At 42.4% G+C, this 25,969-nt stretch overlaps 1 protein-coding gene across 18 annotated transcripts in view; it reads right to left on the bottom strand.

Moving 5' to 3' along the window:
* Positions 1-25,969, bottom strand: part of LOC121661329 (protein unc-80 homolog) — a 146,427-nt gene that overhangs the window by 119,864 nt on the left and 594 nt on the right. For 8 of the 18 annotated variants that reach the window (XM_042021370.1, XM_042021368.1, XM_042021373.1 and 5 more), the window contains exons 1-8: positions 20,428-20,927; positions 19,083-19,131; positions 10,791-10,947; positions 9,595-9,893; positions 6,951-7,074; positions 5,065-5,138; positions 4,422-4,561; positions 625-886 (exon numbers count right to left, since the gene is read on the bottom strand). In XM_042021370.1, coding sequence (XP_041877304.1) covers positions 625-886; positions 4,422-4,561; positions 5,065-5,138; positions 6,951-7,074; positions 9,595-9,893; positions 10,791-10,947; positions 19,083-19,131; positions 20,428-20,519 — 1,197 coding nt within the window. In that variant the 5' untranslated portion in view covers positions 20,520-20,927. Of the gene's footprint in view, positions 1-624; positions 887-4,421; positions 4,562-5,064; positions 5,139-6,950; positions 7,075-9,594; positions 9,894-10,790; positions 10,948-19,082; positions 19,132-20,427; positions 20,936-25,969 lie in introns of those variants that run through there. The other 10 variants (XM_042021377.1, XM_042021376.1, XM_042021379.1 and 7 more) reach the window with 6 other exon arrangements.

The raw sequence follows: 25,969 nt of genomic DNA on the forward strand, positions 1-25,969 counted from the left end.
CCCCCCCCCCCCCCCCCCCCCCCCCCCCCCCCCCCCCCCCCCCCCAAATTCCTTTAACAGAAAAAAAACCCCCAAAAAAACCAGGAGAGCTCCTAAAAACCCCAACAGTTATGCAATAAGAATAACAGCAGAAGAAGTAACAACATGGAGAGCTTTTGCTCACTGCCACTGTTTGCCAAGTCTAAGTCAATATTTTAACTCAAGTGTTTGTCTGAAGTGTGCAATACAGTAGCAAATGCAGTTTCTTTTCTCTCATTTGAGGGAGTACACCAGAGAAGCTCAGTGGGTCCTGACCATTACACTGTAATAAAAAGGCATTGGTAACCATTTCTTCTGACAACTACATTAGTATATTCTCACACTAAAAACTGATATTATCCTAGTTCACCCTAGATTAATTATCCCCAATCAACACTCCAGATCTTAGCAGTTACCAGCTCTGACCCTCTGCATCAGATTCTGCCTCCAAAACACTCATTGTTCTCAGGGTCTATTTTTGAATCAATGCAAGTATCTGACCTCTGTGCAAGTGAGTCAAAGCTGTGCCTATCACTACTTGTTCAGCAATCACTTCATAGCATCACCACAAATGTAGTTATCTTCTTATTGATGGCAACTGCTTACCTGGGTTTTATGGGTGTTCACCAGAGAGGGTGCAGCAGCCACCATGGAGCTGCTGCGAGGCCTTGGCAAAGGAGTAATCTCTGGCTCGGGTGGCTTCTCTGGTTTTTCCTGTAGCATGTGCCTCAGTCTTTGCAGGTAGTACATCAGTGACCACTGTGTGCCCTCCTCAGACCAGTGTGGTTGCAGCAGGCAGCGCAGCACAGCCACATCGAAGTATGTAGCATAGCGAGACTTCTGGCATGGTGGAATCACCAAGGACACCCTGTTCCAAAAAGCAGGAGTAGAAATGTTAGTCATCAGACTCCTTAGGCCTTCTTAGATACACGGCTCTCTGCATAAAGAACTGACTCTTTGAGACCAAGGTACCTAACTGAGGAAAGCATTATTGAAGAAACATAAGTGGATATTTAGCTTTCAGCTCCCCAGAGGACTCCAGTACATGCTGTTAAGTGTTTTCTTGGATAGGGTTGCTTTCTTAAACTGTGATCTGAAGATAAGCCTCCAGTACGTGTGGTAACTGAATAATTTGCTCAGCAGGAAACAGACAACCCTAGAGCATCTGCTGTTCTGATACTAGTAATATATACTTAGAAATGGTTTACATTTGCACATGTCAGGCCTTACTTAAGAAAAAGCAGGCAAAGCAGCTAAGTTAGTTAACCCTTTAAGCTCATTAAATTGATTCCTATTATAAGTGAAAGTTACTGTTATGGACATTCTTTGCTGAGGTGTTCTAGAGAAAAGCGCCTTTTTAAGCCCTCCCTATAATTTTCTTGCCCTATTAATTTCCCAATGGATTTTAATATGGAATTTCCTAAGTATTGTAGAAATTAATGCACACAAAAGCAACACATCTGTAGTGAGCATCAAAAATGAGAATCTAGAAATTTCAGATTTCAAAGGCATCATATGTCATTCATAGCCAATCTTTTTGCAATAAAATGCCCCAAACTTTATATTCCTAATCTTTTACACCACTTCTCTCCCAGAGGAGTACAAATGGCCTGATCTACCCTCTGTACGGTCACTATCTGTCAGAAGACAATCCATCAGAAAAGCAAGTGAAAGGGAGTCAGAGGAATGGGAATCACATGGCAAGAGAAGGTATGAAATCCTGGGGGTGGGGCAGGAACTCTGGAAATATTTTTTTTTTTGTCTGCTGAATACACATTTTGAATGTTTCCATACTGTGTGAGAACACACATCTGTGTCCTGCTTATTTCTGGGATTTTAGGATTCTATAAAAACTAAGAACACTTTCATGCACTATATTCTCTGGCATTTGAGAATCATCACAAGAACATCAAGTTTGTGCTTTGTTTTTTGTTAAAAGCCATTTTTATTAACAACTCTGCAAAACAGCATGCAAAGAGCGTGGACAGGACATCCCCATCTCCAGCTAGGTAGCACCACATTCTAAACAGATGGGTCCAAGGCCACACTCCAGAAAAGCCTTAGGGAACAGCAGCAGTACTAACCAGTGGGACCTCTGAGTGCTCAAGTGAAGTGCATGTGTTAAGCACTTTTCTGGATCTCTGCCCTGTGCATCCAAGGCATGTATGGAACTGGCACAGGAGAAAGAAGTGTGCAATGAGCATTGACACCAACTGGAATCACATGAACCCTGCTCCATCTTACATGCTTGGAAACAGGGAACAGGTGTAAAGGCTGGGCTTGGATCAACGCATGGATCTAGAGCTCAAAGCTGCAAGAGCTGGTTTGCTGCCAGCCTCACAGGCCAATGCTAGAGGCACCAGCCTGTCTGTGTCAGCATATACCACACTATACGAAATACACAGATTCAAAGTTTCTCCCTTAGTGCTGTATTCCAGCTAAAAAGGCTGCAAGTTTGACAACTTTGAAATAAGCTGTTATAAAACCCTGAAAAACTGAATTAGGAAGAAGAAAACAATGCGAAATGGGAATATACTGTAACATTTTCCCCACAAACTTGATGTGAAGGGTGGTTTTGTCAAAGTCTAGGTTGTGTCACATAGATTTAGCCTGCAAAAACCCAGACGTATACTCAGAGTATCCCAGCAAAGGAAATAAAACCCATCATCCCAGGAGCAATTGTGAAAGGTGATTGCTCCCTGGTCTCTGCAAGACCCTGAGCAGTGTTTGGGCCTAAATAGTTTTTCATGCTCCCCTATCTGTGGCACAGGCAAACCTGAGGCATGACACAGGCTGGAGCAAGGCATGATCTCCTTAAGAAATATTTGTAACTCAAGTCATTCCTGCAAAGTCTATTTCCCAGGCAGCCTGTTCAAGACAGCAGCTGGATAAAGGGCTGTGGCTTTATTTGCTTCAGGGTTAAACTGTATCATCTCTATATGAAGAATTACACGGAGTGGAGGAGTGACAGCTAGGATCAGGACAAGCCATTTGTTTAAACAGTTTCTGAAGAACCAGAAATTAAACTCTGTACTTCATTTAGAGGAAAATCTAGTGCTTGTATAATCAGCTCATGGTTGCCTGCGGCTTCAGGGAAAGTGGAAATATAGTCTTCCTTCAACCCCTGGCCAAGGACAAAGGAATACTTTGGCTGTTGGTAAGCGGAGTAAACAACATTTGTTTCCCAGTTGTCTGTTGCTTGGCAACCAAAGCTCCCTGTACAGTTTTAACTCATTAATTAGTCCTGCAAATGAGGAGGCATAATGATGGTCTCTTCAAAGCCTGTCTGAAGCCTCATCCCCATGGCAACCACCAGACCCTGCTTGACAAATTGATCACCTGATCCTGTCTTCTTAAAAGGTTGCTTGTTTTTTTTTACAGCTGTGCACTCTCTGAGCAGTAGTGTTCACACATAGAAAGGCAGCTCTGTCCCCACCTTCAGTTTTACTGGCTCACATTAATACAAATCAAATAAAGATCCAGAACTGACAACAGGCTTGATAAAAAATCCCAAGGGAAACTTCCTGATGGGATGAGAGCCTTAACGAATAGCTTTTTCCTTTGCACCAGTGAAAGGATGCCCTGAGCTCCCATTTGAGAGATCAGAGCTGTTCCTAGATGATATCCAGAAAATCACTCCATCCTATACTTCTTCTGTCACTGTATTTCTCAAAAGAGATGCAACAGGACCAAAGTTTTCAGAAGAAGTTTAAGTGACACTCCTAAATCAATGGAGACTTAAAATTATAGCACTCCCTCTCCAAAATCTCTGAAAATACTCATCACCTTGATTTACTTTATGGCACTACTGAGTGTCCAGCACTACTGAAAATCTAGTTCTACCTTTATGTGCCCAAATCTAGATGAATTTATTGGCGCCAAGCTGGAAAATCCCAGCCTGAGCACTGCAGGACAAGCTGGAAGCATGTTTGCAAGGCTGTGGTTCTTTGTTATTCTGTTCCTTTGGGTCAGTAGTCTAAAGCCAGCTATGCAGCAGGATGCAAAGGAGGCATAATGAAAGCAAGGGAGAGAGGCTTGCAAAAATTCTTTGCTAGGGGGAAAGAAAATCTGATCAGAAGGAAACCAGAAAATATACCAGTTGCCTGAAGCTGAATCCAGCCTAGAAGGCGTGAACCTGCTGGTTATTTTTTGAGCCTTTAATTATAAGAAATGAACATTCTAGAAAAGATAAAAGACTGTCCCAACAGTCCAGCTAGAGATTTCTCCAAAGAAAGCAGCACTGAGTAACAAGTGCTGCCACCTTTTTCATCACCCAGAACTGAGATTTGTTGAATTAACAATTTGATACAAACATCCAGCACCCTCAGCATGTACAGACGAGTGCATTCAAGATTCTACCACTGAATCGCATGAGCCCAAGTTTCTGCTGAAGGTCTTTGTACCTGGGATGTGCAGTACCTCTCTCCTGAGAGGTTTGGGAGGATACACTTCCATCCAAGGAATTTCCAGGATGACATGCTGAAACAGAAGCCTTTGGAGGTAGAGAATCTGACTGTGTTGTCTCACAAACCACCTGCAGTCCCTTTGGATTGGTGTAAAAAAGAAAACAGGTGTATATAAATATATTTATCTCTCCCATATTAGTTTTATAACTGCCATTTGAGCTCAGACATGACCATTACTTACACTATAATACCATGGAAAGACTGATCAAGCCTGCGGCTTATTAATACAAGGCACTGTACAGTCAAAGGGTACATTGTACATTGTACAAGGCTCTTGCCCAGGAGAATGATTTGGGAGGGAAAGGACCTTAAAATCAAGCTCCAACCCTCCTGCCATACACAAGATCAGGCTTCCATCCTATAAGACAGGATAAGGCCAAGGACATCCAAATAGCTATACCCCATACCCTTTGGTTCCACAGCAAATAAGGTTGGGAGCCTTAGATGTGAAGAGCTGTGAATAACTGTAATTTCTGGAGATGGAATACTTTAGGGCGGAAACTGCAAGCTCTCTTTCAATATTTATTACCCCTCCCTCAGCACCTCATTCAAGCTTGTCAAACCTTAGCATAGAATTTACCTCAGTACGTCCACTGTCCAGATTAGGGGATTCACAAGTCACGCTCTGATTATTCGTGGGAGAACTCCTCTTGGCTGAGAAGATAAGTCAAGGCAGGACATTTCAGAAAACGCCTCCTACATTATAATGCACTTATTATAAAATATTATAATACAAGGATAAGCCAGACAACAAAACCAGCATCTATCTGCTGCAGACTTCCTAGGCACTAGTCACAGCCATAAAAAGAAAATATGACTGGCTTAGTTTTTTCAGTTTTCTCCATTGTGTTGTCAACAACACTGTCTACTGAAAATCTCTATTTCTTTAAAATTAAATCTGAATATAAATTTCATCCTAAATCCATTTTCCATCCATTGTGTTTTCCTGTGCAGACTAGTGACTTTTATTTTGGAGTCCTTCATCCCATTTGTACATATATTCAGGTCCTTTTCTAGGTTACATCACTCAGAGTGTATTGTGATTTCCAATTTGCCAAATGCCTTCAGCACAGGAAATACATGGACGTCACACAGAAAGTCTGATCTGTAATACAAGGGCATCACACAGACTAGGATGACAAGTCTTGAAATCCTGTTGAAAGTTGTGCAGATACGACTTTAAATCATACCGACTCCAAAACAAATATTGCAAAGCTTCTTCATTAGATTTTTAAAATTTGTTGTTTGGAGGAAAATTTAAGTATATTTCACTTTCTTTTTTCCCAGTTTGAGACAATGCTAAGATAGCAGCATCTAAAGACATAAAAGACCTCATCCCAATTAGTATTTCTGTCCTGCTGAAAAGCTTTCAAAACGTAATGGAGCATTTTCCTTTCAGACTTTACTCCTGAAGTCATTTTTAGGGACTTTCTGACCACACACAGACCTATAGAAAAAATTCCAATAGTCAAAGAAAACTTAGGACTAATTCCCTTTGTTAGTGCCAGGGCTGAAATACTATATTTTAGTTCTAGAAGTTGAAGCAGAGGGACGAAGAGCATGATGTCAAAGACTGTTTTAAATCATTTGGAAGACTTGAATCTTTTTAATTCTGGACTGTCCCAGTAGATCTACAAAGTCTTCAGAACAAAATATGACATCTAAAATGACCCATTATCAGAAGAATCTAATTTTGTGAATTACATTTTCACTATGGTTAAAATTATAGCTCCATGCTTTTGAGAACTGGAAGCAATGCTACAGCAGTTTACCCCGCTCACTTTCAATTCACTACCTTGCAGGAATTACAAAAAACTGTTGTCTAAAACATAACGGTAAAAAAGTTTCTTTAGGACTAGGCCAGACAAAAAGACTTGGAAGCCAAAGCTTTGGAAGCCTAAGCACCCAACTCCAGTCTCACTATGGCTGAAGCACAAAGGAAGAGCAACTCTATCCAGTATGCAAAAGTGAATTTACAACCTAGGCCTTCATTGGACTCTCTTGAAACTACCTTTTCTAATTTCGTAACATGCTGGAAATCAAATTTTAAATAGTAGAAGAACCACCTGTGTGCTCTTCACTGTTCATTTTTGTCCAGTACCAGTTTGGGAAAGATTTCCTTGCTCATGTCAGGCTACGGAGAGATACTGTCTTTGCCCTTCTAAGCAACTAAGGAAGTTAAGGCTAACAGAAATTATATGAGGCTGACAGAAATTGTAACTCTACTGAAAAGTTATTAATTTCCTATTTGTGATGGTTCTCCCATCTCCTATTTAATTATTATGCAAATGTCAGTTGACTCTGAGGGGAAACAACCTTAAACTACTCTAAGGTTTGACTAGCTCCTGAAGGATCAACATACTCCTTCATATACAATGGCTAGAGAATGTAAGGGCAGCATCAGGCAAACAAAGGGAAAGGTTTCCCATATCTCAGGAGCTACATTACCATAGCAAAGTCACAGACCTGTAACAATGTTCCTGATGGGTTTTACAAGAGCATTGAAGGCAGAAACTTCAGGCTGCCTGTGTTCCCACATTGGCTGCCAAATAACAAGGCCACTAGCCAACCGGAATGTCAGGTCAGACTCCTAAAAAGAAAAACATGTTTTTTCAATTGTTTCCAGTCTATGAAGACTGTCATTTCTCCGATACACAGAAATAAGTGATACCATGTGCAGTTCTCCAATCAGTATATGCTAACTCAAGGGCTACTGACAATACTCAGCAGGCTCAATACATGTCAACTATGGCTAGTAAAAAATCATGGGGAAATTTCAGTACAAAAATATACAATTTTTTTTTCCAAATGAAATTTCTCTTCTAGTTAATGAACCCTGTTTCTCCCAGGACATTAAGTGGTAATAGAAAAGGCCATTCCTGTCACAAAGTATCTCTCTTAATTATACACAACCACTTTATGTTTAGCATTCAGGCTCAACTTTGAGATTTACACTCTAAGACTTGACCTTCTTCCCCAAAGAATAAGAATACTAAATATTAAAGCATTACTTAGAAATCGAGGAAACATGTAACAGATTTCTATGAAGTAGTGGTAAATACTACTGTTCTCATTAGCATTGTTAGTACCTGAACTCTGTCGATACATAGAGACACTGCTACTATTTACACTTTTGCTATCACTATTTTACATATGCAAGCAGCTAAAATCATATAAATTAGTACACAAGTAAATCTTAGCAGGATCAAGGTGCAGCTATGCACTTACTTCACCTAAGGTCAGATCTACATTTAGGAGACACAGATGTCACTACAGCCCCAGCTATCCCCATCTGGCAAACAAACATGGTAAAAGCAGTTTTGGTGGCATAATTATAGGTGCACAACAGTTTCCTACTGACATAGCCCCAGATGCCTTGGCAATTGGAATGGATGATGCAGACAGAGCTAAAGGAATGGTAGGAACCGACTTCTTGTAGCTCTCCAGCCCTTCTCTTCCCTACCCTCTGTTAGTGCTCTCTCATCATAATCAACTCACAAGTTTGGCTTAAACTAAGCTTTGTTTTATTTACTGTTTTTACTAATAGTGGCTTGCAAGGCTTTAAGACCTGGTAGCAGTAACACTGCATTTTCACTTTGCACTCCTAGCTTGTGGTGACATGCCAACACTTCCACCTGCAGCTATGCAGTTACAGAATTACATGCATCCCCCAAAGCCTGATTTAAAAACACTTTGCTCAAGACACAAATCCTCCCAGAAGTTCGTAATTCAATAATTTAGGTCTGTCTATGCAAACGTATCATCTTCCTTAATCTAATGCATTACTATGGTTACTTGATCAGGTAGTATCCTTCCCCTGAGACTTACAAGTGACACAGAGAGGACAAAGCTCACTTAGTGAACTAGTTACATGCCTCATTTAACTTCTTTTCTGCACTTCGTTTTGATGACAAAAATGTGCATGTTTTAATGGGCTCTTCAATGTTCATCACCACAGTATTCCAGAAATCTCAGGAATTTTTAAGGTAAACTTGAGATACTGTTATTAACCTCATCTTGTAAACAGCACGCCAGAAAGATTTTTATAAAAAATTGGAACTCCAATCTGTAATAGCAAAGATCTACGTTCAGTTTCATTTCATTTATTCAAACGGCAGCCTGCATTTTTTGTATAGTGCTTGGAAGAATTCAGTATTTCCTCCTGTCCTGTCCCAGTGGCCTACAGAGAACTAGCAAAGAAGTATGCAAAATTTGGACTAAATAAATTTAACACTACTGTACAGTAACTCAGTAGCAGAAGTTAAGAAAGAATCTAGTTCTCCAGTCTTGCTTTCACCTGCCTTAATCAAAAGACTATCCTGTATCTCCTGTTCCTTCTTACCTTCTTCAACTGTTGCAGCTTAGAAGGCAGTATTAGAACAGATAACAGCCCCATCACTTCATGACTTTATAGCCCGTTTTTCAAGGACTTGCTCTTTTCTGAGGCCTAGCTGGAAACATAAAGGCTAAATGGCAGCCTCCTAGAGGCAGGAGTCACCATGCAGAAAAAGTCTTTTCATCACATCACTCTGCAAAGCTGATGCACTCAGCATAAAATTAACAGAGGAACCCCAGTAGACAGGAGGCCTGCAGCCTGCTTCATACTTCAGAGCAGAGCAAAGGAATGTTCCATTGCCTCTGCCACTGCCATGCTTAAAACACTGTCCTGGTAATTAGCATCAAGATGATTAGCAATGACAACAACAAATCCCAGTGGCAGCCCCAAGGTGGAATTCCTGAAAATCTAGCAAGGCATTTCTGAGCAATGGTTGAGAATCACTGGAGCAAGTTAAAGCCCACTATCCTTTCTGCAGTTTTCAGTATCCCAGAGACTTCACAGGGGCCTCATATCTTTGGCACTCCCACAGGCTAAAAGTGGCTCACTTCGTATTTTTTTGTCTTTGTGCCTGCCTAATGCTGTGGTGATTGTTCATATCACTGGAAGGATTTCTTCTCAATGGCAGCAGTATTCTGCCAGCTTGATAAAACATTGCCAGTAGAACCCCAGTGTACACTGTAGGCTGAATTAACTAACAATCACAAAGGCAGAATCATTCCTTTCCTGCTTAGAGCTGTCTCCACACAAGAACCCCATCAGTGTACCACTTACTTTAATCCTGTGGACGAGGGGAGCAAAGAGGAACACAAATAGCTCTACTGTGGCCATGGAATTCTGGAAGACCTTCCTTCTGTTATTCTCCTCCTCATCAGTCATGACGCTGGGCCAGGGATGTCCTGGTGATCCTTGGTTTATAGCCTGGTGGATAAAGGCACTACTGCTCCCTCCCCAACTAGAGCCTCTCTCTCCTCCAAATCGGTCATTGCTGCAGTCTTGAGGAGCCTCCAGCAGCATCCAGTGAAGAGTGTGAAGAAGCTTTGTTTCAGCTACTCCAAGCTTATCCTGATGCCCTGTGTGGAAAAATGCATCAAAGTATCTCATAGGGTTTCAGTTAATGATACTGTTGAGATTGTTTTAGAGTCGCACTGGAGGCTGGACGTCCAACTCCCAGATAAGCATTTGAAAATTAAAATTCTACAACTAAAAGCACCAGCATTCTGTCTCATTATGTTTGAAACCTCCTAAATCAGAAGCCTCCATTTACTTCACAGCATTTGGAGTTCAGTCTCTGCAATGTCAGCCACAGGGCATGGACAGCAGCATGGACATAGAGTAGTCCCAAAAGAAACTCACTCAACAGTCTGGTCTGTTTGACTTGGTTGAATAAGACAAAATGCCAGTGAGCACTGCAAGGTGCCCAAGCTATACCTTGTTAATGTTCCCTACTGGCATTCCTGCTGAAATCACTGCTGAAATCAGCACAAAAGTAAGTAAATTAAGTTGGATTTGGATTTGCCTCTCTACTGTCTGACTGACTATCTGCTGCGAGTCACATACATTGGTCTAAATAAAAAGAATAATAGGATGAAAAAAACCCCAAAACTGAAGATATTAAAAGTTCCTGCTGCAACGGATCACTGCAGCATGCCTTCAAAGAAATACGTATTCCTTCGAGGAACCCATGGCTGCTGGATGTTAAAGCAAGTTCTATTACTGCTGGTAAATAGCTAGCAAAATGTCATGAACTACTCTGACTCTCTAGCTCATTAGAACACTAACTTTACTGGGGAAGCTTTCACAGATTACCATTCTATAAATGAGAAAGACAATTGTCAAGAAAGACAATCCTCAGAAGAAACTACATAGAATTCTAAGGATTTAGAATTATGTTTGCACCCTGAGTAGCAATCTGTCATATTTTAACTGATAACTTCAGTAATGGAAAACAACCTCACATGAGCACTAACCTAGCTTATTCCGGTTGGAAAGCAATGTTGCAGTGCAGTGCAGCACATGAGGGAGCGCAGCTTGGACAAGTTCCCAGCGAGAAATGCTCTGGATGGCTTCAGAGAGAGCTGGAGAAAGGCCATGCAGCTTGTTTTCTACCAAAACTCTTTCAAAAGACTGAAAGTAAGAACAAAGAAAAAAAGACATTGTGTCTACTTCTGCACATTCCTTCCACTACATGAACATTCTGTTTTAAAAACCTCTAATCTCTAATTGTACAACTACAGCACATCTTATAATATTTTTCCTGAAAAATACAGACCATAACGAAAGCTCAGTAGACATATGGACATACTTGACTAAGAAATGAATGGACCATGCAATATATTTTCTGCAATAGAAGAGAATTGAATCCAGTGTCATCTGTATATTAATAAGTGCTGACATCAAGCCAGACTTGCAGCTGTGCTGGGTAAAGCCAGTAATCCTGATTTACAGTTTTGCTGGGCATGCCAGTAATCCTGTTAGAAGTTACAGGAACTAGGAAAGCCTGTATTTGTGGAGCTGAGTGCTGGATATTCTTAAACACGTGCTCTTTCAGTTTAGTGTAGCATAAAGGGCAACCCTCTAAAGGCATATGGGCCTTAGGAAATGTTTTCCCACCCTGTCACAAAAAATTATCAGTGTACAAAATTTTTTGTCGAGCTATGATGTAATAGTTTTGTGAACAGTTACAGAGCTGACGGCTGCAGCAAGTTCATTATTTCCACATCAAGCATCACAAAATAAGGCTATCTGCCTCTAAAATCCCTAAGAAAGCTCCTTATTGCTAGTTGTTCCCACCGTTTCAATAAATTGCTGCTCTGATCAAAGATCTCATCATAGGTTACAAGTGCAGTTATATTCAGTGGTGGCCAGTGAGCCTATGTTACAAGGGATAGAGAGTTCTCAGTAAGACAATTCCCTAGTACCACAAGAACCTCTTAGGTTACGGTGACCAGAAAGGCTTCTCCCAGGATGCATTGTTCTGTTATGGTAATCTATCCCAGTTTGGATTCCCTGGTTGGCTGTTAGCCTCTGCCCCCTCGCTGCTTCCCCCTCGCTTCCCCATAGGTCCCTGTTCCCTAATCCCGCCTTTTTCCCACCCCCGGATAAAACCCTGAGTTCTCCATTGTTCTTGTCTTTGCCTCTGGAAACCTTCACAGTGTAGAAGCAATAAACTGCTCCTGTGGAACGCCATGCAAAGAACCTTCCCATCTCTTTGCCGTCAACTTTATACTGAAGCTATCTGTGCGTTTGTGTGTGCACGCATGTGTGAGTGTATTTAGCAGATTTAGCGGCTTAGCTGTGGAGACGCTGTTTAGAGATCATTGCACGCTGCACTCCGGCACAGGACCCCACAGAGCCAGAGGGCTTAGTAATAATATTCCTTCACTGAAGTACCTATAGCAAAGATAATGACAATGCATATCCTTGCCATAAACCAGCTTAGCCTCATGGCTACCTATTTGCTCACAAGCTGTTTCACCAATTTTATCAAGCTCTGGGCAAACAAGTAACTGTTGCCCAAAAGATGTTTCAAAGACCCTCATTCCACATTCATAAAGCTTATCCTGCAACACTAGTCATACCAATTTTTTCCTTTTGAGGAAAATTGAGGGGGTGGTCATAAGAACAGACTTAGTTACAAAGAAGAGCAAAATGAGCATGTCAAAACATGCTCTCCTGAACGAGCAACCACTCCCAAGCATGGCATGCTAACTTGTGGTAACAGGCACTCTCCTGCCTGTCCCAGCGGCTGGGCACACTTTTTCTCTTGGTTTGTGGCCCTGTTTGCTGGTGTGGGCAGACACGAGCTTCTCTACCAAGAGGCCAGGTGTCCTGATGCAAGCATTGTGCTGCACCACTGTAGTTTTATGGCATCCAGTTCTGCTCTGGCCAGCACGGAGGCACAGAAACATGCATCTATCCATTATACGGGACTAAGACTATGCCAACAAAACGAACCCTGAAATACTGTCAATAACCATCAGAGCTACCAACAAATATCAGTGTGCAGAAGGCCACACTAGAAACCCCAGGTTGCAGTCAGAAAATGTAATACACTTTCCTTATGGACCAATGGCTGAAATTGGAGGGCATTTGCTGTAGTATGTGAGAAAACCATTGTCTGCCTGAGGATTAGTCAAAAATCATGTGCAATGGATCACGTTTTCAGCAATCTGTGTTTCTTAGCAGCAGGAGTGGATAACCTGCCTACCAGGGAAGGGATGCTTCAAGTCACTCTTACAACAATCTGCTGGGGGCCACAGTGTCTGAAAGGAAAACAGTCTCTTCCTTTTAATCCTATCAGTTCAGTAATGGGAGCAAAATGAAGGGATAGCTGATGCTTAGAAAGCCTGGACAGGCCAGGGAGCAAAGCACCCATAGTAAGGCCTAACTATTCTGTTCAAGTCAGGATTCACAGTAGCACTCTGAGAGCACATTAGTATAAAGACAACAGAGATTTAGAATCAGTATCCCAGCCAAGGGATTACTACAGAACAAAAGGGTGGGAGTAAATGCAGCAAAGTATCCGCAGAAGCAGAACAAGGGGTGCATGGTTACAAATACCACGAAGTTTGAAAGAGCCACTGAAAAACATGAGGTTTTACTTATTTTTATCAAAATGGGACAGGGACCACTCCTTACTCGTTGCTCCAGCCCACACACTCCTATTTCCACTCATCCATCAGCTTTGGGGCTCACTGAATCCTTCACTCAGCCAAGCTAAGACTCTACAAAGTCAAAAGGAAGGCCAGCATACAGGTAAGTGGTTCCTACCAGGTTAGTGAGCTGAATTAGCTCACCAAAAGGCTGCCAAGCACCAGTGCTGACCGAGGCTTATTGAATTGAATGATCTCACCTCCAGTACAAAAGCCAAACCATAACCTCACACTTCAGTAGAGTTGACAAAGCTATTCAGTTTGCAGGGCAAGGGGAGAAAAAAAATCACTGCGAGCACCATCATTATTCTGAAGTGTGACAGAAGACACATTGCTGTTCCCTGGCTTTCCATTCAAGGTCTCATTCCTGGGTACTTCAATGGCATCAGGTAGAAAGTTCCCCAGCAATTGCCTTCTGCAAGCTCCGACCCACAGTCCGCCTGCTTCAGAAACTCAAGAGGCAGCTAAGGAGGTTGCCATTTTATCTTTAGATTGGGCTTGTATTTATCATAACATTTTGGGCTTCTGAGCCCTCATGAAGATTTCCCTTGTGGCTAGCCACCAGATTCTTCTGTTCTTTCCTGGCCTGAGCAGAAAGCTAAATATTTCTGTACCACAATGAAAGATTAGCTTCTGGAATAGCTTATGTGATCACAAGCATCTGAGGCATAGGTACTGTATGTTGCCAGAAAAACGCAAACACAAAAGCTGCTCTATGGAAACCATTGAGTGTCCATGCCTGCTACAGGCACTGCCTGGTACAAAACTGCTATTGTGGATGTACTGTCAGCACACCAACTAATTGGCACTAAGCCCCACACTGATAACTCACAAGCAAACCAACAGGAACATGCAGTTCTTTGGACAAGTGTTCCTGTGGAATTTGCCTGGAGTTCTCCATAAAGGTGCAGCTTCTGTCTATACCAGATATTCAAGCTGCAAAGTCCTGTGTTGCTCCTGGAGAGCCTCCTTTTCGGTCTGCTATGGCTCTACTCTGTCAGGACCTGCTATAGGGAATATATAGACATTGGGGCAGAAGACCTCATTTTCACCCTGCATGAACTAAGCAACTGCTGCTACAGCTGAGAGGAGTTCCATGCTTAAAATAAGAAGGCTGAATGAGAATGTCTGAACAAGCTCCCTGTAAGGGAGTCAGAAGACAGGCTGTCATACTGTCAGGCTGTGGGTATGTCTAGAGCCACAGCCTCAGGGCTCAGGGCCGCAGCTGGGCTAAGAAAACAGCTACCTACTTATAGCAGGCTTGTTCATGCCTGCAACATCCCCCACACCAAAGGCAGATGAAGAACGTCTGCCAAGGGGATAGTAAGGAAAGTCAGTGCCTTGGCTGGAGAAACAGTCCCTTTCAGCAGTGCTCTGTGTATGTGTTCAGCTCCCTCAGGACCACTTACACTAGCATTTTTCCTTTTAGCCTAGTGGTGACAGCTGTTTCCCAGGGAGTGGCAGCCAGCCTTGTCTGGCTGCCTTCCCACTGCTGCTGTTCTCCTTTTACCTTCATCTCTACCAAGAACCAAAGGCACTGCCAAATACCTTGTGACCAGGATCAGCCTGTGTGCCACTGTCTGCTCTGTCCTGTACTTCTTGTCTAGGCATCTTCAGGCTATCTGTTCCCATTCCAGCAGCATTTTTGCTGGGCTTTGTCATGGTTTCCTAAACAGCTTTGCTTGAGTTGCATGAACTTCCCCTGCTCTAAGCCCAGGGAAGCTGTACTTGCAGTGAATTGCCTAAGGCAGGAAGAGGTCAGCCAGCGGTTGACTGAGGGTGCCCAGAGGTTGCCAGGGGTTCCCAGAGGTTATCTTGGGAAGCTCAGCACCTCCTGTTACATCCTCTCAGGAGTGCCAGGGAGTATCCCAACAGATCTGCACATGAAAAAAAAAAAAAATTAAAGAGCAGGGCCCAGTGCGTAACCCAGTGCATGTTCAGAAGGACCATGGCAGAAACACAGAGAAATGGTTAGTGCTTCTTGAACTGCACTTGAGTCCTTGGTGGGGACCTTACTGCCCTGTCATTACAAAGCTCAGTCTCCATCATGGAGAAAAGCTGAGACCACTGCTGAAGTCACTTCAGACTGACTGGAAAGAGCTGAAAGTACAGACAGAAAGGCAGGTCCACTGAGCAAGGAAGAATTCCTAGAAAGATCTAGGAACCTAGGAATTCATAGCACAAGGGATGGTTAAGACTCCATTTTTTACTATACAAAGCAATAGTATAAACATTCACAAGTAATGAAACACAGATGCCAAACATTTTACTTACAGAAATTCAGTTTTCTGCAACCATGTCCATTAGCTGGATAAAATAAACATGGCCTTTTTCTGAACTTTGTTCCGTATCTATACTTTAATTATTCATAATAGCAAAACATGTAATTACATTTTTAAAAACAAGCAAAAAAACAAGCTAACAAAAAAACCCCAAACAAACTGTCTTGGTTTGAGACCAATTTGGAGGAAGCTGTCCGAAATGAACGTCCCTCTGTTAGAAGGCAGTTTTCAGCAGCCCCTCCCCCACGAGGTTTGCAAAGAAATTCCTTGGAGGAAAGTGAAAAAAAAAAAAAAAAAAAAAAAAAAAAAAGCTGTTTATTTAACAAGTAAAGTGCATGCAGGCATGGAAAAAAGAATGATGTTAAATAATAAAACCTCTCACTGTGGAGAAAACCTGGTGAATTCAGAGTCCTTTGTAGGTGTGGCTCTGCTCTCTCCCCGGAGCTGGGGTTTGGCATGGGCCCCCGGGCCGCAGTGTACAGCCTCCTGGTGATGTTCTGGTGTTGCTGAACAGTCCAGAAGAGAAGAAGAAAAAGCCAAAGTCCCAGGGAAAAAAACCTCAACTTTCTTGCTTCAGCTAGCAGGCTAGCTAAAAAGCGAAGAAGTTTAACTCTCCGCCTCTCTCCTGGTAAACAGAGCCAAAAGCTGGCTAAAAGCAGGAAGGTGCTTTGTTCTGCTCTGTAGCAGCAGGAACGCAGGGGAGTGTGTGTCCTTGAACACAAGACCGCTTGGCTCTCTTTTTTTTTCTCCTTTCTCTTGGACCCAGCTTAAAGACACAGAAAGGCACAGTATTCATGTCTGGCACAGAGCAGGTTGATAGGGGATACAGCATCAGAGTCACCCCAAGACACAAACAAACAAAAAACCAAACAGAAAAGAGGGAAACTTTGAATTTGCAGGATCCTTCAGAAAACTTTTGAGTTCTTCCATGGCCAATGCAATCCAGAGTAGAAGAATTTAAACATATCTTTGAGTTACTTACCATCACCCCAAAAACACATTAGCTTTGTACAGCACTCACATGGCATTCCTGTGAGGTCATTTACAGCTTTGAGTCATGCACATTAGGAATGGCTTTGTGTCAGGGCAGAACAACTTCAGAATGGGGAGGAGGAAGAACATCAAATCCATACTGAGGTGCAAACATATTTAGATGTTGTAAGACAATGTATGGGGGGATGGTATTTATCTTCAGCTTAAAGGCTACTATTCATAGACCAATTGAAGTAAGTGTGTAAGTGTGATGGTTCAGGTAAAGACAAAAATGCAATTAAAGAGCCAGTTTTTTCCTCAAGTATTATGGTATAAAGCAAAGCTCTACGAAGCAATACAATATACTCTTGCAGACCAGATGGTGTACTCACTGAATCTCAGCCTCCAACATCTGCTTCCTCAATGCACAACATGCAGCAAGTTCTACTGCAGCAAGTTTAGAGCCAAGAATAATAATAGAATTCTGCACAATGTTGTGTCATATGCATTGCCAGATGGTTGACAGACTACAGACATGCCTACAACAATTCTGGCTAGAGAATTATAGAAGGACACATCATGTAAACAGGTGCACAGCATTTTTAGGCACACTAAATAATATAGGGGTGTTAGACAGTCAGCAGGAGGTTTCAGAAGACAAGTACCTGTCAAGTTCCAGAAACCTTGTCTCATCCATGCACTCAGCATTCTGCTGTCCCAATGGATAATACAGAATGTGTTGATGTGGGCAGACATTCCTGTGCACCAGCAGGTAGAGGAAACGGATGAAAGAGAAGGCAACAGATGTTGCCAGTTCAGGCTGTATCCCACAAATTTCTCAGAACTACATCCCACCTTTGAAAATTGTCTACCATAATTTAATGATTATGTTAAGAACTGGAGAATATTCAAGTTCTTCATCCAAATTTATTGGAAATTTATTGGATCTTTATGAAATGCCTTTTTTCAGAGCTCCTCTTCTCTTGGCTGAAGCATGTGATTTATGTTGTCTCACAGTTTAGGGGTTTTTTGGGCATTGCTTGTTTTTTACACTTAGTAATTTCTGGTATGTGCTCACAGAAGAAAGATGCTTTAGAATTAGCCTCGGGGACCTGATGCCAACAGTACAGCAGGAAGCAAAAGAAGTCACAGACAGATAGGTACATCATAGAGAAGGCACAGAGAAGGAAGCTCTGTCCCTCTATGCAACAGTAACAGGTATGAGCCCACAGATGAAGCCACATCCTCAGATTAGAGGTGCTCCAAGACATCATTCCTGCACACTGCCGAGGCTCCTGGCAAAGGATATAAGGCAATAAGCTCCATTTTCCAGCCTCTCAACAACCAGGAACTGTCCGTGGGCATTAACCAGTGATGATTCTTTTTGCTGCATGGGCTAGAATTGAAATACATTTTACTCACCCAAGTACACACTAAGCCAGCAGTCCTCTATCTCTATTTGGTATCTAGCAAAAACCATGAAAAATGTATGTATTTCTTGGAAGAAAATGACTCAGCAACAGATAAAGCATCTCCAGCTTAATGTCTTGTGAGAAGGAAGTCAGAAAATTGCTGCAGAGTGACCTAAGAACTTTAAACTATTAAGATACATGTCCAGACCAAATTTTTCCACTCTGTCAAGTTTGGCTGCAACTGACTACTGTATTTTAAGTAATCCAAAGACCAGCAACCATTCAAGAAATTCTGAAATTCTCTAGATACCCATCTTATTTGAACTTGCTTCATGTCTTCCCTTTTTCCTCCTTTTTGGCAGTAATTTGAGGCTTTATTTGAAGTACATTTAGAAATAAGAGTTATTTGTATCTGCATAATAGCCTCTCCTTAATCATGCTGATAAGATATTCTCTCTCTCATTTCCAGTAGAAGTGTTTCCCATCTTGCACAATGGTAAAAGTATTGCTCAAAGCCTGTTAGTATTGCTTAGATTTTCCATATTTTAAGCTTGAAAAACCTTCAGCAATCGCAAACTGAAATGACATCAATCTCATGCAAAAGTACATCCACACAGGATGAACTGCAAGGTTGGACCCAGATTGTCACAGCTCAGTTTGTCTACGTCATTATTTAATTACTACAGTGTTACTAATTAATTACTTATTACTAATATCCAAATAAATTATTTTTGTTGTGTCTAAAGATACACATGATATGCAAATTTTCTAGACGGGAAGAATTTAAAACCCTTCATGTGATAAAAGTACAAAATGAAGTTGAATGAACTAAATCCACTTCTGGTATAAGCTGAGAAGCTTGCTGATCAGCCACTCTGGTTAGATTGACTTGCATGAAAAGTTAGTTACCAATAAGAGTTGAAAAAGAGACATGTACATACCACACAGGAAGCTTCATATTGTTTCCCCAGTTTAGGTCTTAAAAATGCACTGAAAGAAAGGAGAAGCAGCATTAGAGACCCAGTACATGAAAGTGTAATTTTCTTAGCTATTTTTAGGATTTTTCTCATGTCAGAAGGTTGTCAAAAGGCTGAGAAACTTAATGTAAAGGAAGACATAAGCCAAAACTATGTTCAGATACCTGTTGATGACATCTGATAAATGCTGTTATCTTTCCAGAAGACAAAGTGCCCACCCCGATATGTCAACAGGCATTTAATTCAGCCCACAAATTCTTAGGGATAAAATCTTCCATCAGACAATTTTCAGCCATTTTACCTCAGTGAAAGATTTTCAACATATTCTGTTTTAAATTTGTTGAATATTACTGAATTGTGCCTTGCCTCTATTTTAAGCTAGAGATCCATGTGCCAGCTCTGTATTAAATATTTTTCTGCACAGCTGCTGATGTGGAAGGCTTATGGTGAAGTACAGGCCTGTATGCTGTATGTAGAGAACGCCTACCCTCTGCTATCATTCTCCTCTGGAATGAGATCAGAGTAAATATTAAAAAAATAATCAGGTCACCTGATTGCAGGCAATTTTTTTTGTTTGTTTTGGGCTTTTTAAATTTTATTTTGAAGGACACTGACTGTGGCATAAGGGGATTTTGTGACTGAGGCCTTAAATTAGAGCCACAACCTTAAAATCCTCCAACCTCCCCCACAGTGTTTTCAGTTTAAAATTCTATTAGGACAGGAGACTGACAGGGTTCACAAGGAACATAAAGCCTCAGCCATACATTCAGCTAGTCCCTCACACATCTCCAAATCCTCACTCTCCAATCCTGTGAAATTAGACTTTGACATATCTGTTTGCATGTTGACCTCTCAAAGCATAGATTACACTTCCAGGATGGCTGCAAATACAGATAGAAGCAAAGCTGCAGGTCTGGTGCAGCGCTGACAGATGCTGCTTCTGGCACAAGAGCTCTGTGAGTTCTCTTAAAAGATGGGGGATAGGGGGCGGGATGGACGGGATGGGGAGCATGAACAGGGAGGAAGGGAAAGGTGCATCGAGAAACATAGACATGGATGCTTTAAAAGTCAAATCAAGAAGCTGACTTGGACTGCCACTCGGTTAAGCTGCCTTGAGACCTCCTCACATACCCGATACACACAAATTGCTCTATACTGAGTGCAGTTTTTTTCATGTCTTCATGTTGCAGCTGCAGTATAATAACTGCATCCTCCCTGCCACTGGGCAGCAGCTGGCCCGCACCCCCCTCCGCACTTCTACTGCCCTGTTGCAGCTGTATCCCAAGTGCCCAGGGCTTTCTGCTCTTACCTGGTTTGCCTCCATAGGAACGTCTGGATGGGCAGAGGGATGCCACGGCCACTCTCCTGCTCCTGGCCCTCTGAGCTTTTCCTTTTCACCATAATGCTGATTACAGCTGCTGCAGTCTCAGCAGACGCACCAGTCAGGATCTCCCACGGCTGCCTCTCGCTCTCTGCAACTCTTTACCCTCTCCCCTCCATTCCCTGCAGCCCACCCCCTCCCTCAACTCCGCTGGTGCAAAATGGCTGCAGAAGGCAGGGAAGAAAATAGGGGGAGCGAAGATGTCCGCGTCCTTCAGCTTCCTCCTTGCCTTCAGCACCTCCCTCTGTGGACAGCTCCCCGCACCCAGAGCCCAGAGAGGGCGGGCGGTGACGAGGGAAGGCGAGCGGGCGGTGCAGAGGCGGCGAAGGCACCGCCCCGCCAAACTTCCCGCACCACGCCGGGAACAACAGGCCCCGCAGCAACAGGGCTGCTGCCGCCTCTCCCCATCGCCACCGCCGCAAAGTTGGGAAGCCCCGCCAGTCCGCAGCGAGAGGGATTCGCAGAGCATCCCGGAGCCTGCTGGGTCGGGAGAGCGACTTGTCCCTCCACCCTCTTTCCTTCACCCAACCCCCCCGTTTCTCCGGCCCGCCGTCTGTCTTTCTTTCTTCCTTTCTTCCTTCCTTCCCTCCCTCCTTCCTTCCCCCCCTCCTTCCCTCCCAAATGGCGACAGAAGGGAAGCAAGTCATAAACCCTCTCTGAATGTGAAAATTGGTGGTTGGGAGCAGAGGAACTTTGGGGTAGTTATTCCACAGATTTTTCTCACACAGAAGAGCTGAGACAGAGGTGGAGAGGATGGAAAGTGCCGAAGCAGATTTACTGGTGTTTCCAATTAGACACCATACTGATTTGACTAATACAAGCATATGTTTGAGTCAGGTTTGCTGGAAATATTTCTCAGGCACTGCTAGATTAGCTCTCCTTCTCTACCTAACAATATCAGAGGATTGTATACTACAACAAATAATGAATAGAATAAAATGAAAGACCAATGCAAGTTCATCCCAAACAGTTTTCACAGAAAAAAAAGTTACATTCTGCTGCTTATATGAAAATACTGAAAATTTAGAGAGATGCTCGAACAAACCAAGGCCCTACTTCTTCCTGTTTTTCAATCTTCCTGCTTAATGCTAGGCACCTAAAGATTCACCAAGATCATTCCTTCCTGATCATTCCTTCCTTCACCTGAACAGATGAAAACCGCCTATTTACTTCCTTAGGAGTACTTTATGAAAGAGGTTTGCTGAAAAATCCAGTGCCACTACTTAGATAATTTGAATTTACTCCCACTTGAGATAATGTTTTTTCTGTACTGCCCAAGACAGTACTTCCTTGCAGTGACTTAGGCCAGTTTGCTCTCCAATCAGGGAGAACAGGACCTTGTGATCTACATTTTGCTTAAATCCCCCTCTTGAACAAAAGGACTATTAAGACAACTAACTAGAAGGTAATCTGTTAAATAAAACAAATACATTTGCAACCAAAAAGTTTTGTATAATTAAAATCACTAATCTCCCTGAGCACTGAAATGCTGAACCAGTTGGCTTTGTTCATATTGTCTGACGGGGTTCTTTGCTAGCAGTAACTTGTGCACAGAAGTATGGCCTTTTTATTAATAGGATTACCTTGTTCAGACAGGAAAGCTTTTAATTACCATGTTCTTTTCTTCCATTAAGTGCAATCAGACAGGAACAAAATTATTTTGATTTCTAAAATATTGTAAGAACTAATACAGAGAGAAGATAGTTACAACAAATTACTTCTAAATGCAAGGTATGTATTAAGTTTACCCACTCCACACCCCCTCAAATGAATCCAGGACTTTTGTCTTCTTGTTTGGGCAGTTTGGAAAGGAAATTTAAGCTTTAATTTCTTCCAGAATGCCACTCAACAGTCAGCAGTGAAACACTATGCAGTAGGAGTAATTAACTTATTTTAAAATAATTGGGTTTTTTCCAGTCCTGTAATGTGCTATGAAATTATTGACTAAAGCATAGCCTGTTACGCAGCAAGAACTCTGAGGTCTAATTTTTTTGAGTTTTAGCAATTGTCAAGCAGGCAAATCCCTCTTCTTCCAAGAAAAGTATGAGGACAAAGAAAGTTTTAATGCTATTTGCAATTAAGGAGAGTAAGTGAACTGAGCTATTGAGGCCTCAGAAAGTGCAAGGTCAGTGTCTTCCTGATGGATATTGACCATAGCACTAACTAGCACTCACAGCTTTCCCACAGGTAGAAAGACTGCTATCCCTCAGACAGAGGGTTGCAGGCCAGGGGTGGTTTATCTGAATGTTGTTTTAAGTCTTTTGTAGTCTCACTCTTAAAATTAGTGCCATTTTAGTCAGTAAAAATATTTACCTACCTTGAGTTTAAGACAATTGCATTCTCTTACTAACTGGTAAGCACAGTTCAGATGTGTTTGGTTTGGGTTTTGTTTGATTTTAAATGGCTATCTCTCTTTATTCCTGCATTCAAGAAGCAGCCACAATAGTTTCCAGCTTGTCTCTCTAAAGCCTAAGCTTCTTCTTTCCATGCTTTGCTATGCAACAGGAAACCCAAGAGCAAAAGAGAGCACTGCCGCTTGCTCCAGACTACAACCAAAATCTCCTAGGAATTCTCCTGGTTGACAGGGACACTGGAGGCACTTGATGTGGACAGTCCAGGACAACTCCCTAGTAAACAGAAAGGGATGAAAATGTGAACACAAAACTCCACCAAAAAAACCCAAACAAAACCAAATTTTATTGGAAAACAATGGCATTCACTGGTTTCAAACCTACGCAGGTAAACATCACTGCTGCCCTGAATAGAGGTTGTCCTAGAGAGCAGAGAAGCTCACTAGCAGCACTTCATTGAGCCTCCAAAGGGGAATCCAAATGGCCTCTCCACAGTCCGAAGAAGAGCAGGAGTGGAGCACACAAGGCAACAGCACATCTGTCAGTGTTAGCTATCATTCAGAAAGCAGGAGGACAACATACCAGTACCTCTACCTGGCTTTCTGCTACATCCTTGAAGGACTCTTTATAGGAAACAAATAGCTTTGAAGTTCAGGATTATTTTCCTTACTCTTTCTTTGTGCATAGCCGGTGCCTTGCCCTGTCACAAGCCATTAGCCAGTGGAGGTCACATAGCCCAGCACTGAGAGGAAACTAAATCACTACTTCGAATTTTGTTTATGATTACTGTGTAGTAACTGAAAATATAACTGCAAATTGCAGTTCTAGTCAAGCTTGCCATTTGAGTGCAGCATATTGCTCTCCAACTACACCCAGTCACAAAAGACACATAAATCCCTTTGTTTATACAGAGGTTTGAAGTTACAGAACTTCTGATGCAAAACAAATCAGAGAACAAAGGAAATATTATCAACAGCTGGTACTGTCACAAGAACTGCAGGCATGAAGGTGCAGATCTCAAATCCAGCCAGGCCATGACCAGCACTAAACCCAGGAGGTGGCAAAGGTGGTTTACATTAAGAACGAAACCTGTCTCTAGCCACTGTAAAACTTGCCTTGTTTTGTAGACAATGCCCACCACTAGGGCACACAAAGCTGAAGTAATCTGTATCTCTGTAAGTGAAACGAATTGCATGTGTAAGAGAAGAAAGAATTTTACCACATGGAAGATTTTATTTGTCTCTATACTGAATTTCTGCTGGCAGCAGAGGCTTTCAGATTTGCAGTCAGCATTTGACTGCACCTAAATACTAACACTACAGTGCATGCTACAAAGAGAAAGTCCTAGAAATCAGTCTCCTGCCTTCCCTTACAGTGGGGATAGAGAGGAAACAAGAAGACTCTTCAGAGAGGCCATTACAGTAGGACAACAGCAAAGTGTCCTGAAAATTCACTTGTGCTCTGTTCTCTAGGCCACACTGGCATCTTGGGCTGGCACAGAAACACAGGTTGGTCTGCTTGCAAAAAGATCAAGACTACCTGAAGTCACTGCTTTCAGAAAGCAGGTGAGGGAAGAGTGGAAAAAGCTCTGCTCTACTCCAACAATTCCTAACCCATGCAACTGCTCAGTCACAGAAGATGCCCATGACACTATTACCCATTTCCTCTCTTACTGCAGGAGGAGTCTGACATGCCTCCAGATCACATGATTCTACTTGATCACTGCTTTATTCATCAGACAGTTGTGTTTACAATTCACCATGATGCCTTTTCCTGGTCTTAAAATCAAGAGTCATACACGGTTAGAAGGGGAAAAGGGATTTTACCTTGGTATTTATTTTAAGGATCCTTAGGTGTACACGTCCAGGTCATATGCATTGAGATGCACCTCACCGAGTCTATCTCTGTGTCCGTGTCTCTTTTCCTCCCCCCCAACACTGGGTGTAACATTATAGGTTTTACTAATTAGCATATCTATCAAAGATTCCTCAATGAGAGGCTCAAGTGAGCCCCCCTCCCCAAGGAACCTTCCCCTGGATGGTTCTATCTTGGTTTACAGAATGTGTTCTGGAGAGGACCTTGGGGTCTGGGGCACACTGATCCCTAGCTACGAAGCTTCTAAAATGTTTAGTCTCTTAGCTTGACAAACAAGTCCAAGAATGTAGGCAAAAAGCACTAGGAATACAGAAGCTGTAAAAAGGTATAACAGGGGTATAAAAGAAAAGGCAAAAATCTTCACAGCATCAACCACAGTAGGATTTAGTCTTGATCCAGTAACAGTCAAGGCTGACAGCATAGCACAGAGTGGGGACACAGAGCAGAACCTGAGTATGAAGCCTCCACACTTTATACACAGTGCTCAGAGCAGGGAACTGCTCAAACCTCCCTGCCTTGCACTTGTTTCCATGGTTATGCTCTCCAAGTTCCCACCCTCAATCAATCCCTGCCATACACACTCCTAAGATTTCACATCTTATTTATGTGCAGACTCCGGGCTCTCAAGAGTATGTCAAGCCATTCTGTTGTGCACCAGCCTTTCCAAGAGCAAAGCTGCAAACAATTCCTAAATGTAGATCCCAGAGCAGGAAAAAAAACATTGCCACACCCTCGAGGTCTTACTCTTCCACTGGCTGCCAGCAGGCTTCTGTCCTGGCTGAACAGACCTGTCATAAAGAAAAACCCTTTCTCTCTTGGGACAACCAGTCACAGAAGATTAGCACTGATGGATGTCACTCATTCTACCTTTTCCCATATGGGTCTGACGGGTAGAAGCTATATAAAAATTTAGAGAAGCCCTGTTCTTTTCTTTAAGGGCTTTTAAACAGCATGAAAACATTTCAACTAAGGTTCTTCAGAAATCTCCTTCACAGCTCTTCTAGCTAGCCCTGCTCAAACACAACACAACTGTGTTCAGAAACAAGGATAAATAGTCCCTAAAACTGCAGGGATCCCCTAAAATTACAAATTTTGCTGCTCTTGCTGCATGAATTCGGGCAGGAGTGGACTGCAGTTCAGCTGGATCAGATTCCACAAGAACAGTTAGATATTTAAACCCTGGGCCACATTTAGCTGGAACGAGTAGAGTGGCACAGCACTCATGCACATGAGAATTCTATTTC

This window comes from Corvus kubaryi, unplaced genomic scaffold, assembly GCF_017639235.1.
Source record: "Corvus kubaryi isolate FWS band 111438036 unplaced genomic scaffold, C.kubaryi_AGA036_p1.0 37142, whole genome shotgun sequence".
In the NCBI taxonomy this organism is placed as follows: Eukaryota; Metazoa; Chordata; class Aves; order Passeriformes; family Corvidae; genus Corvus; species Corvus kubaryi.